General features: G+C 42.7%; 1 protein-coding gene across 1 annotated transcript in view; it reads right to left on the bottom strand.

Moving 5' to 3' along the window:
• Nucleotides 1-13,474, bottom strand: part of GPC3 (glypican 3) — a 454,515-nt gene that overhangs the window by 57,879 nt on the left and 383,162 nt on the right. Inside the window, exon 7 of the mRNA XM_062183209.1 lies at nucleotides 5,591-5,750. Coding sequence (XP_062039193.1) covers nucleotides 5,591-5,750 — 160 coding nt within the window. The remainder of the gene's footprint in view (nucleotides 1-5,590; nucleotides 5,751-13,474) is intronic.

The raw sequence follows: 13,474 nt of genomic DNA, 5'->3' as shown, positions 1-13,474 counted from the left end.
GAGAGGAGAAGGGAGGAGAAGGGAGGGAAGGGGGGGGAGAGGGGAGGGGAGGGGAGGGGAGAGAGGGGAGATGGGAGGGGAGAAGGGAGGTGGGAGGGGAGGGGAGGGGGGAGAGGGGAGGGGAGGGGGGAGAGGGGAGGGGAGGGGGGAAGGGAGAGAGGAGGAGAGGGGATGGGAGAGGGAAGAGAGGAGGAGAGGGGAGGGGAGAGGGAAGAAGGGAGGGGAGGAGGGAGGGGAGGGGAGGTGGGAGGGGAGGTGGGAGGGGATGGGAGAGGGGAGGTGGGGAGAGAAGAGGAGAGGGGAGGGGGAGGGGAGAGGGGAGGGGAGAGGTCTTTCATCCACTAGTTCATTCCCCAACTGGCTGCAATGGCCTGAGCTGTGCTGACCCGAAGCCAGGAGCCAGTAGCTTCCTTTGGATCTCCCACGTGAGTGCGGGGGCCCAAGGGCTTAGGCCATCTTCCACTGTTTTCCCAGGCCATAGCAGAGTGGGATCAGAAGTGGAACAGCCGGGACTTGAACTGGGGCCCATATGGGATGCCAGCAACGCATGCAGTGGCTTTAACCTGTTATGCCACAGTGCCGGCTCCATTTACTTTTTATGCTTTTTTCTTTTTAAGTTATTTACTTGACACAGAGAGAGATCCCATCTACTAGTTCACTTCCCAAATTCCCTCAATGACTCAATGATCCCAAGCTGGGCCAGGGGCTAAAGTTTGGAGCCAAAAACTCAGTCCAGGTTTCCTACATGGGTACAAGGAGCCCAATCACTTGAACCATCACCACTGCCTCCAGGGGTCTGCATTAGCATGAAGCTGGAGCCAGGAGCTGGGAGCCAGACATCAAACCCAGGCCATGGAATATGGGCATCTCAACCGTTATGCCACTCGTTTCCCCATGAATTCGCTGAAGACTCCTTGTACGGTATATGCTGTGTTAGATACTTTATAAATCTTCCCCTCTATCAAATCCTACGATCGTCCAGTGAAATTAGGGTTATGATTCCCATCGCATAGATGAGGGACAAGAGACTAATAGAGGAGACTAAGAAACATCTCCTAGGTCATGCTAGCTCCTAAGTCGAGTCAGAATTCAAATACAGGCTTGTTCTACCCCCAGAGCTAATTTTTTGGCCCTGCATCATACTTGAATTTCACTTCGAAGGATAGGTCTAGTTTAAGAGGGCAGACAAGGGGCATATCCAGACAGAAATAGACATGGACAATGGTATGAAGATAGAAATAAGGATGCTTTGTTTAGGTGGTTGTGGAGCACAAATATGGCTGCTACCAACATGGAGAGTTCTAGTGGAAGGAAATTAAGGGGCTAGTGCTAGGCAATTAAGTTCATAAGGGTAGTTTAGGCTACACCAGAGGGCCCTCAAAAACTGCTAAGGAGTCTGAACTTTATCCTCAAGACCATGGGGACAGGATGAAGGAAGCTGAACGAGGGACAGGTTTGAGATGCTTTAGAAAGATTAACTTGGCAGCTGTGCAAGACGAATTTGATAGAATCTTCTGCCTGGGTCGATGATTCTTGGTTCTCTAATCTGCTAGCCTAATGCTCTCAATACTCCTGCCTTAGCCCAGAAATCTGGAGACCACTTAGGATGTAACTGCAGTAGCACATGCAGGAGGGTGGAGGGAGGGAGTAGGCAGGACGTAGTAACAGAAGCAGATAAAATTACAAAGAAAGAACGGATAAGGATTTGTTGCCCAACTGTGTAGGAAGGGTACAGGAGAAGAAAGAATCAAAGATGACTTTAGATTCATGCCTCCGTGATAGAGAGAACAATGGTGACATTAGAAAAATGTGGGAGATGTGGAAGGGTAGCTCAGCGTTGTACACAAGACCGGCAATAATGATTTTATGCTAGTTCCACAACGGTATAATAATTAAAGAATGTTGCTTGTAATATTATGTACAGAAGCTAGGAAGTAAAATCAATCTACGTGTCCACAGATGGATGAATACATAAAGAAGCTGCAGTATAAACAAACAGTGGAATATTATTCAGCGTTAAAAAATGGAAATTCTTGGGGCCGGCACTGTGGCACAGTGGGTTAACGCCCTGGGCTGAAGCGCCGGCATCCCATATGGACGCTGGTTTGAGACCCGGATGCTCCACTTCTGATCCAGCCCTCTGCTATGGCCTGGGGTATCAGAAGATGGCGCAAGTCCTTGGGCCTCTGCACCCACATGGGAGGCCGGGAGGAAGCTCCTGGCTTCAGATCAGTACAGCTCTGGCCATTGCGGCCACCTGGGGAGTGAACCATTGGATGGAACACCTCTCTCTCTCTCTCTCTCTCTCTCTCTCTCTCTCTCTCTGCCTCTCCTCTCTGTGTAACTCTGACTCAGATTAATAAACAGATCTTTTTAGAAAAATGAAAATTCTGCCATATGCAACATATGAAAAAAACTTGAGGCCATGATGCTAAAGTAAATAAGTTGCTTGCAGAAGGACAAATACCACAGACTCTGCTTTATATGACGTAGCTAAAGCAGTCAAACTCAGAGAAGCAGTAAGTAAAATCATGGTTGCCAAGGGCTAGGGGAAGGTTCAGAAATGAGGAATTGTTCAATGGATACACAATTTGAGTCACGCAACCTGAAGAAGTTCTAGAGATCTGCTGTAGAACAATATTCAAACAACAGGCCAGTCCACTGCAGTGGCTTTCATTGTGGTAAGCCTGGGCTTCAGCAGAAGTCAGCTTGTGAAGAGCCCTGGCAGCTCTGCCAAGAGTTGGATCCCTGGAAATGGACCTGCCCTGGAGTCGAAGGATGCCCAGGTCAGAGCCACAGATCTTATTGGCTCTAAGCTGAAAAGCCCTTCACTCAGCCCAACTTCCAAAGTGACCACTGCAGCTGAGGGGATGGTCAAGTAGGGTCAGCAACATTGCAGGCAGAACTGTAAATTTCTTGTTAGAGATGCCCCCTGCCTTTACCTGGCCAGCTCTCTCCTCCCAGGCCAGCCAAGTAATGAAAGTCAACAGAGTGCCTTCCCCTAGGAGGTTCACACCTCCCTTAGGATGTACCCCATGTGAAGAGATAGATAGGTCTGGGCCTCTTAACTTACAAGGCCTAAAGCCCACCAGATTATTATCAAGCCCCTTCTATCAGGTTCTATTTGCCTCTCAATCAGAAAACTTAATTGTAGCTTAGACAGCACCTTTCTTAGCTCCTCTAATAATGACTCTGTCCTTTGTTCTAGACCCTGTCTAGCGTACTTGGGCCTCATTCCTTTGTAATCATAACCTCTACTCTACCACCAATGGCTCTACTCCCAACCTGTGTGTACTGATGGTCCTCTTCCCCACTTAATGCTGTATAATTGTTCAAACCTGGTAAATGCCACTCTTAGGATCATTGGTTACTATCCTCACTCTGTCTTTTATGACCTTGTCTAAATACGATCAGAGTCGGCAAACTTGGAAGGCTTCCATAGCCTTGGCAACTCATGACGACAGCCTAGGATGGTTACTGGCGCCATAAACTAGAGTGTCAATTTGTTGGGTCAACAACAGGAGCCACTGTGCACTTGCTCCTCAGGTGGGATCTCTGTCCTTAATGTGCTGTACATTGTGATTTAATGCTGTAACTAGTACTCAAACAGTATGTTTCACTTTGTGTGTCTATGTGGGTGCAAACTGTTGAAACCTTTATACTAAATTGATCTTCTGTATATAAAGAGAATTGAAAATGAATCTTGATGCAAATGGAAGGGGAGAGGGAACGGGAGAGGGGAGGGTTGTGGGTGGGAGGGAAGTTATGGGAGGGGGAAGCCATTGTAATCCATAAGCTGTACACTGGAAATTTATATTCATTAAATAAAAGTTTAAAAGAAAAACAACAATATTCAAACAACTAAGAGTATTGTACACTTAAGAATTTGTAAAAAGTTCTAGAGATCTGCTGTAGAACAATATTCAAACAAGTAAGAGTATTGTACACTTAAGAATTTGTTAAAAGGGCAGATTTGCAGGCATGTGTTACAGTGCTTGGGATCCCCGTATCCTATACTGGAAGACCTAGTCCCAGATATTCTGCCTCTGGTCCTGCTTCCCCCTAAGCCACTGAGGAGGCAGCAGATGGTGGCCCAAATACTTGAATTCTTGCCACCCACATGGGAGACGCAGACAGAGATGCAGCTAGCTCTCGGTTTTGGCCTGGCCCAGTCTTAGCTGTTGCAGGCATTTGAGTAGTGAACCAGCAGATGGAAGATCTCTATCTGTCTCTCCCCCTCTTTCTGTCACTGTGCCTTTCAGATAAATAAATCGTAAAAAAAGGAGGAACAGAGTTCATGTTTGATGTTTTGATTCCATGAGAAAAAAACAACTTAAACAAGTCATAAAACAAAAATTGAAAGAGGGAGAGTGGATAAGATCTGCGTTCTCCCTAGAGATGGGGGAATGGACAGCAGCTTAAGAAGAAATCTCTGGATAATAGCCAGTTGTGGGGTAGGATTAGGAAGCAGAGTTAGTGAAGGAAAGAGATTGCAAAAGAGATAAGAGCATGCAGTGTCTCAGAGGCCATAAGTGATAGAGTTCCAAGGAAAAGGCTGTGTACCCTAAGAAAGGGCATGATACTGCAAGCCTCAAGATGCAATTTACATGTCCTGTTCTTTCACCTAGGGAAATCTCATTTCTCCTCTCAGCCTTAGGTTTTTAAATGTGTAAAATGGAAGAACGCCTGTTCCTATGAAAGTACTCTGAAAATTCTGATAAGCCATACAAATGTTGTTGTGCCTCCTTGGCCTTGGCAGCCCTGTGTTATTTTTCTATTGCTAGTGTTGTTTCTCCCTAGCTCTGCAGTTACGTGTCACAGCCTATCTATGTTAGACTGTATGTGAGAAAACAAGAGACGTGATGTTCTAAGACGACAAGGTCAGCTGGTGGCTCTTCTTCTGAAAGCTTTCACAAGACACTCAAGGCTGCATGTCTTCTTTTGCATCTCTTTTTAAAACTGATAAGAACCAAAGAAATCTCCAACAGGAAACAGGGCCCACAGATTATGTAGGTTCACATTAGACAACAAGAAAGCAGAAGCTACCCTTTTAATCCACCCAGGGATGGAGATTTTTTTTTAAAGCCTATCTCAAAACTTCACTTTTTTAGAATATAGTCTTTCCTTGGAATTATTTGATGGCATTGTGTGTTGCAGGAATTTTAGATGCATTAGAGAGAGCAGATTCAATTGATTTTTTTTTTTGACAGGCAGAGTTAGACAGTGAGAGAGAGAGACAGAGAGAAAGGTCTTCCTTCTGTTGGTTCACCACCCCCCCCAAATGGCCGCTACGGCCGGCGCTGCGCCGATCCGAAGCCAGGAGCCAGGTGCTTCCTCCTGGTCTCCCATGCAGGTGCAGGGCCCAAGCACTTGGGCCATCCTCCACTGCCTTCCCTGCCACAGCAGAGAGCTGGACAGGAAGAGGAGCAACTGGGACAGAAGCTGGTGCCCCAACCGGAACTAGAACCCGGGGTACCAGCGCTGCAGGCGGAGGATTAGCCTAGTGAGCCGTGGCACCAGCCTCAATTGATTTTTAAATGTCTGAGCATCACCACCTTATCCAAGCTTTGAGCCAGCACGAATCAGTTACCTGCAAGGAAGCGGAGCTGATTCTTCACTTTCATCATTCCATCACCAGAGCCTCCGATGCACTCATCCTCATCGTCGCCGCAGTCTCCGCTCTCAAGCCCTTCCTCATCCAGGTTTTTATCGAGAATTCTACCTTTGGGCACAGACATGGTTCTCAGGAGCTGAAAGAAGACAATAAGGAATGTAGCAGCTCTTCATGGTTCTCAGCTAGGTGTAGAACAGCGTGTTACTAACAGGACGCATGAAGAATTCTAAAAGAACTGCAGATTCTTTCAAATAATTGTCTTTACATTTAAACACAGGTGAACTGCTTTTACTCTTCAGTGTTTCATACTTCTGGATCCCTTGATACCACTGACATGATTCTCCTCTCTTCGTTCTACTTACAGGGCGTAGTGACCACATACAGTCACCATGCTAGGACAACTCACTGATGAGGAACTTAACACATGACAGGCAAAGCACATAAATAGGCCAGGAGGATATCAAGATCAGAAAAGATGCGCATGGAGTCACCCATCACCATATTTACAGCCACTGAATTAAAACAACAAAGGTTCCTCATCAAATAAAGAGAATAGCAGTACCATTGTACATGTTTTATTTTTTAATTATATTTATTTATTTTTCATCTTATTTGAAAGGCAAAGAAACAGCAATCTTCCATCCACTGGCTCATTCCTAAAATACCTGCGGCAGCCAGGGCTGGGACCAGACTGAAGCTAGGAATCCAGGACTCAGCCCAGAGCCTCCTCCTGGGTGGCACGGAACCAAGTACTTGAGCCATCATTTGCTGCCTCCCAGGGAGTACGTTAGCAGGGAGCTCAAATCACAAGCAGAGCCAAGACTCAAACAAGACACTGGGATAAGGAATGCAGGCATCTTGACCATTACACCAAACATTTGCCTGTTTTTTTGTAAGGAAAGGAAGAAAAGCTCAAAATGTTCTTTCCTAGCCAAAATCCTGTAACAATGTTGGAGAAGTCAACACACCTACTATCTTCTTGTCTATCACCAGCTCCATTCTGTTACTCTAATGCTTCCTTTTTCTAACTCTCCCACCTCCTCTACCCCTCACACTACATTTAAATTTACAATATATAAACATAGGCTAAGATAAGCTAGATTAGAGGTACTCAAACATTTTAGCTCCATGTCTCCTTTATATACACAGTGAGGACTCCAGAGAATTTTTCTATGTGTAAGTTTTATCTATCAACATTTACCATCTTAGATATTATGAGAAACTAAAATATATGTACTTAATAGCTCATTTAAATATAATAATCAACCCACAATGTGTTAACCTAAACATTTTATTTATTTATTAATTGCATTTTTATTTATTTGAAAGGCCAAGAGGCAGACAGAGGGAAAGCTCCTAACTTCTGATTCACTCCCTAAATGCCTGCAACAGTTGGGCCAAAGCTACTAGAAGTTGGGAACTCAATCTAGTTCTTCCATGTAGGTGGCAGGAACCAAACTAGTTGAGCCAGGCCCATTTCCTCCCAGGATTTGTATTAGCAAGAAGCTGGAATCAGGAGCAAGGCCAGAGACCAAATCCTGGTACTCTGTGGGACATGGACGTCCTAACCAGCATCATAACCACTAGGCCAAACATCCACCCCAACGTAACATTTTAAAATGAGGAATAAATATATTTAGCCAGAAATAAAAGAATTAGTAGGAAGAACAGCATTGCTTTATGTTTTCGCAAATCTCTTTAATGTTTGGCTTAGTATAAGATAGCTAATTATCATATCTGCTCTTTAATCTGTTGTGATATGTTGTTTTGGTTGAAATATTCACAGAAAAATCCAGCTTCCCACAGACATGCAGTGAGAAAATAGCAAAGTATTTTAGTACATCAGATAATGATGGGTATTTTTCTGATATTACCTAAAAACTCCACAAGTAGCTGCAATGTAGAATATGAAACCATACAAATTAATACTTCATACTCTTATATTAAAGCCCATTGGTATGTTTTGGACTTTGAATAAAAGTATGTTTTTTAGACAATTTTCGCAATGATGTCCTTAAGGGAAATCGCCTTTGATTTTCCTACAAGTGTACGCTAGTGAAGATTACAATGACTGAGTACATTTTGTTGCCACTACCTTGATGTATACAGTGCTGTCAATAATCGTACTTGCCTCTGATTTTGTATCATTGATCCAAACAGTAACACAGTGAAAAAGACAATAATCTCTTGGCATTATTGCACAATTGTGACCTTGTGGGTCCCTGTATTTCAGGAACTCCCAAGGTCTTTAAGCTATTCTTTGAAAATTGTTAATCTAGACTATGGCAGCACACCAGTTTAATTAAAATCCCTAATCTCCTTCACCATTATTTTTCATGGGATATTGCTTGTAATACAAGCATTTTATTTAATTTTCAAGAACGCATCTTTGTGTATGACATTTGTGTATTTCATAGGCTACCTAAATTGATTTTTTTTGTTTGGATTTTTTTTTTTTGAAGAGAGAGAGAGAATGAATGAATGAATGAATGAATTTCTCCCATCTACTGGTTGACTTCTCAAACTCCCTCAACAGCTGGGACTGGGCCAGGCTAAATGCAGGAGCCAGGAACTCAATCCAGGTTTCCTACATGGATATCAGGGACCCAAGTACTTGAGTCATCACTGCTGCCTCCCAAGGGGTATATCAGCAGGAAGCCAGAATAGCGAATGGAGCAGGCACTTGAAGTCAGGCACTCCAATACGGGATGCAACTAGCACAAGTAGTGTCTTAATCACTAGGCCAAACGTCTGCCTCTAGAGTTTTTTACATGGAGGAATTTGTGGCTAGGTGTAGACTAAAGAGCTTGCACTGTCTCAAATATACCTCACATCTGTACATTTCATTCATACCTTTAGTAAACATTGAGAGAAACTGTAAGCTATTATTCATTTCTGTTTATTGAAAACCCTCCATCATTTCAAGCCAAGTTCCAATGTTATGTCATTAATAATGTCTTCTTCCTGGAAGATGGTCATTATAGTTCTCCCTTTCCCACCACTGTTCCCTTTATCTGAACCTTCTACATACTATCTTCTTCTTCTTCTTCTTCTTTTTTTTTTTTTTTTTACAGGCGGAGTCAGACAGTGAGAGAGAGACAGAGAGAAAAGTCTTCCTTCTGTTGGTTCACCCCCAAAATGGCCACTATGGCTGGTGCTGCGCCGATCCAAAGCCAGGAGCCAGGTGCTTCTTCCTGGTCTCCCATGCAGGTGCAGGGGCCCAAGCACTTGGGCCATCCTCCGCTGCCCTCCCGGGCCACAGCAGAGAGCTGGACTGGAAGAGGAGCAACCAGGACTAGAACCCGGCACCCATATGGGATATGGGCGCCACAAGTGGAGGATTAGCCTAGTGAGCCACGGCACCTGCCTAATACTACCTTCTATATGCAACCTGTTATTTTTACATAAGACTTATCTCCATACCATGCTATGAGCTGCCCAGAAATTCCACCTTATAGATTTTTGAATCCCATATCATTTAAGGCAGTGTCTGGCAGGTAGTAGGCGCTCAATAAATGTGCTACCGAACTAAAGTGGAATGAAGTGACATGGTATCTTTAATTATTTAAAAGCTACCTCCACAACCTCATAAAGAAGGACCAAGCCAAGTCCAAGATTAATTATAGGAGAACTTGTGAATGAATAGCTAAACCCCTTTGGATGGCCCTCGCTAAGACCTGTAGCTAATCTTTGACAGGCCATTTTCCAACCTCATGTACAATGCCCCCAGTATTCTCCAGTAGCTCAGTTGAAAACAAAGTGTAATTTAAAAAATAAAAAAAAAACCTTTAAAACTTTGCCAGTGAGGTTACCCCTTTAGGTCTTAAATTACTCCCATTTTGGAGACAACTTCAGCATTGAAGAAGGGTTATAGTACGCTTTTAAGTTATTTTGCACAGAGAGCTACTGATGAGCCTAACCTTCACATCAGTGTGCTGAAAGAAGGGTAATGGGTCATAGAGGAGAAATTGCCAGCAAGGATTGTGGATTTAGGGCAGCCTGGAATTTGGCCCAGAAATCAAATCAGCTAATTACAATTCACAATATTGGCCTTTTTTGTTCACTCTCTCACTCTTTACAATGTCTCTCAGTCTGAACTCTCATTTTATAAAAAAGAAAATTATGAGGGGCTTGCACTCAAATATCAGGTAAATTTAGGGACCGAATGCTTTTGGTTAACTGTTTGCCCTTTCAAAGCACATTGTACTATTAGCTTTCTAAATGCCAAGACTCAGAATAATGATTATCAATGTAAACTATTTTATTAAAACACATGTCTGACTATGTTACACCACTGTCCCCTTAGCCATTCCATAAAACTGACTCAGGCTATGCATTGCTTTCTGCATAGAGGATACTTGCTTATACTAAGGTCATTCATAATCCAGCTTTTTCTATAGCCCCTACCCACTAAACAACTCTATTTTAGCCAATGAGATTATTGTAGCTACCTAAGCATATATAGTTCACTTTACTGTAGAATCTAATATTTTGAGTATATAAGTATCAAATACAATATAAAGTGAAGAGAAAGAAAAATGAGGGGGAAAACTTAATTCTCAAGCTCTAACAATGTTTGTGTTTTAAAGCTAGCTTTTTCAACGTCTTTTTCATATTTATTTTTACATAGTTGAACTCGGATTTTGGAATTAGACAGATTTGGGTTACAATCCCGGTTTTTCTACTTATTAAATCTGTATTTTCAGAGGAGGTACTCAATCTCCCTAAGCCTTAGTCTCCTCATGTGTAAAACAAGTGAAATAATTGCTGCTCCTGCAAATGTTATAATGAGTAGATATGATACATGTAATGCTTTCGGTGTGCTAAAGCATCCAGTCACTAAGGAGTTTATCAAAATTTACTTAACCATTTTCCTAACATTGACTAGTCACAATATTTCCAGTTCTGTTGTTTTTATAAACAAAGATATAATCATCAGGAACATTCACATTACCTTTTACATATTTTAGATTGTTTCCTTAGTAAGATTACAGGGTCAAGATTTTTGTAAATAATTGTATTTCATGGGAGTGCATCTCCAACTTCCATGAGAATCACCTTGGATGCATGTTAAAAGTCAAGCTCTCTGGCTTCTGATTTAGAAGGTCTTGGACACAGTGCATAGACCTGCATTTTAGACTATCCCTGTCCCCCCATCTCACTGTGAGTGAAGCATATATCCACCCTTTAACAAAAATTCCTCCAACATTACTCCATTTCCCAGAAACCCTCTGAAATCATCTTTGGACAGGAGTTACCTTAGCACCATGTATGTTAGAATTCTTAATACCTGCTCTTCAAACCATTTTTAAAAAATAAATGCAATCTGATACTTTCCTTTTCACTGAGGTATGGACATCATGACCTTCTGTCTTTGTAGCTAATGAAAATGCCCTTTGTATAAAGGTGGATGACTTCATTCGATTTCGAGGGGAAACACTTCAAGCTGGCCTTGGAACAGATACTCAGAGTTGTGTGATAAAAGGAAACAAAAAGCCTAGATTAATTGCTCAAGAAAATTAGAAATACAGCATAAGAGAAAAAAACTTTCTGGAATACAGCAATTCCATAATCTTAAAGGCATGGGACAACACAATTTGGCCAAATCTCTTTATGTGCTTGGTCAACAAGAGCACAGAGATCAAAGGACACACTTGTTCTTAGAGGGATCAAATAGGCTGAAATTAGATCAGTGAGAGCAGCAAGTCTGATCTGTCTATATTGTACAAATACTGTGCCTCTTGGAATGATCTTGACTGCAAAGATATGAACCTTATCAGCCACACACTGTGCTGGGGCTTAACATATGTTCTCTCACATAATCCTCTTCACCAATTTGTGTAACAGGGAAGACTGCCAGCCCCATTTCCCACACTAGGGGAGGATACCAAGGCTCAGAGAGAGGACATGCCTTGACAAAGTCATTAGTAAAGGATCAAGATCGCATTACAAACAACATCCTCTTCCCCAAATTCCAGAACTCTTCAAGAAAAACAAGTCTTAGGCGAAGATATCAACTAATGGGGCCTTCATTCCACATTTTTTTGCCATCTTGCCTGCCTTTACCCTCACATAACTTCCAATAAAATCCCACTTTCTCAGATGTTGGGCTTTAACTATAACTTGATGGGAAAGCCCTTTAGTATTGGGTAGGAGGGTGGGAAGGAGATAAGCATTTCACAACACTTCCTGCTGGTTTCCCCAGCCTTGCTATCTATTGTGTCTCAAATAACCCACCTATCTCATCGTGAATGGGATGGTTTTTCAAAAGCTTCAGACAGCTGGTTAGGATGTAACGAAACATTCCAACACTGCTCCTACACAGTTAAAGAGTTTTCTTGACTTTGAGCTCTTCCCCATTTTCAAAAATAAAGGATAAGTAAGAAAGCACATACTGCAAATACGAGGCTGGTTACATATTTTGAGGATTTAGCTGATTTTGTCTCTTGTGGCTACTCACATAACTTCTCTAGGCATTTTTTAATATCTGGAATCCAGGTTACATTTTAAGGCTATTAAGCTGGGCTTACAAAACTGATTTTGAGCAATTTGGATGCTTAGCTTTGTACAACCTGCAAGGAATGCTTTGGGGGCCCGGCTTTCCGTGTCCACAGCAATGTAAACACATGCTTTACTGTTTGTATTTGAGTAGCATAAGCTAATGGGAAACAAATGTGGTGACTCCAATGAATCCCAGCTTTTTTCGAATTCTATTATTTATACGTTATGCACATCCACAAGGCCGAGCACGTGACCTCTGCTTGGCATGCACACTTTCTTTGAACAAATGCACCAAACCCCAGCCACAACTAATTGGAAACAATTGCAACTCTGCACATTTGAGATGAAGCCAGAACCCAAATGTATGGGGCAAGAATTAATGGCTATATGTGCACTTCAGACGCTGGAGTGAGGGCAATAAAGTCTAGGCGTTAAGAGTGTGAGCTTTGGAATTTGACCAACAGAGTTTTCTATCTCTACTTAACCTAATCACCGTGTGCCTTTGGACGAGTCACTTAAATTCTCAAAGGTTCAGAATCCTCACCTGTAGAATGGGGTATAATACTCTTTATTAACTTTGTAAGATTGTAGAAGCACTAGGTGAAATAGTACCATTCACCTTTCACAGTCCTGTGGATCCTTCGCTCATAGAACTTTCCACAGTTTGCAATTATATATTCCCTTGTTGCACCCCCACTAGACTAACAGAAGGGATAATGGTCTGTTTCGATTACCAGTGTCTAGCACAGGATTTGGTACAAAGTGAAGTAATGTTCAATAAATATTCATTAAATGGATGAATGAACGCAAAAATAGAATAATGCATGTACAGTGCTTAGCACATTGCCTGGCAACATAATAAGTTCTTGGACATGTTAACTCTGCTACTCAGGATAATGATGATGATCTTGAGAAGAAGAAAGAGGGGGAAGAAGAAAAGAGGAGGAGGAGGAGCGGCCGCAGCAGCAGACATGAGGAGCTTGCTACAAATGCCTTGTAAGGCAAAACAACTACCGCTCCATGGCCACACACTGAGGCCCCAGAAAGAAGGCTGGGTGGAATTTATGTGAGAGTCTGAAAAAAAAAAAAAAACCCTTCTGGATATTCCCAGTAAGATAAGGATCTAAGCATCAAGGTTGAATGCAGAGATGTTTAGTAATGAAGAGCAAAGAGAGCTGCTAGAGGCTTTGCTTCCAGCTGGTCTCAGCAAGGCCACCCGTGTTCCCAGACACTCTCGTCTGGGCCTTTCTTCCACATTGGCCTCTTAGCCCCAGCACACACTTTTTCTACCGCTCCCAGCTTCCCTGATTCTTACTTACTTTGCGTTTGGCAATGTGGCACTGAAATATATGCAAATAA

Source organism: Lepus europaeus, chromosome X, assembly GCF_033115175.1.
Source record: "Lepus europaeus isolate LE1 chromosome X, mLepTim1.pri, whole genome shotgun sequence".
Lineage (NCBI taxonomy): Eukaryota > Metazoa > Chordata > Mammalia > Lagomorpha > Leporidae > Lepus > Lepus europaeus.
Note: the sequence above shows the minus strand (reverse complement) of the source record. Positions and strands in the feature narration are given on the sequence as shown.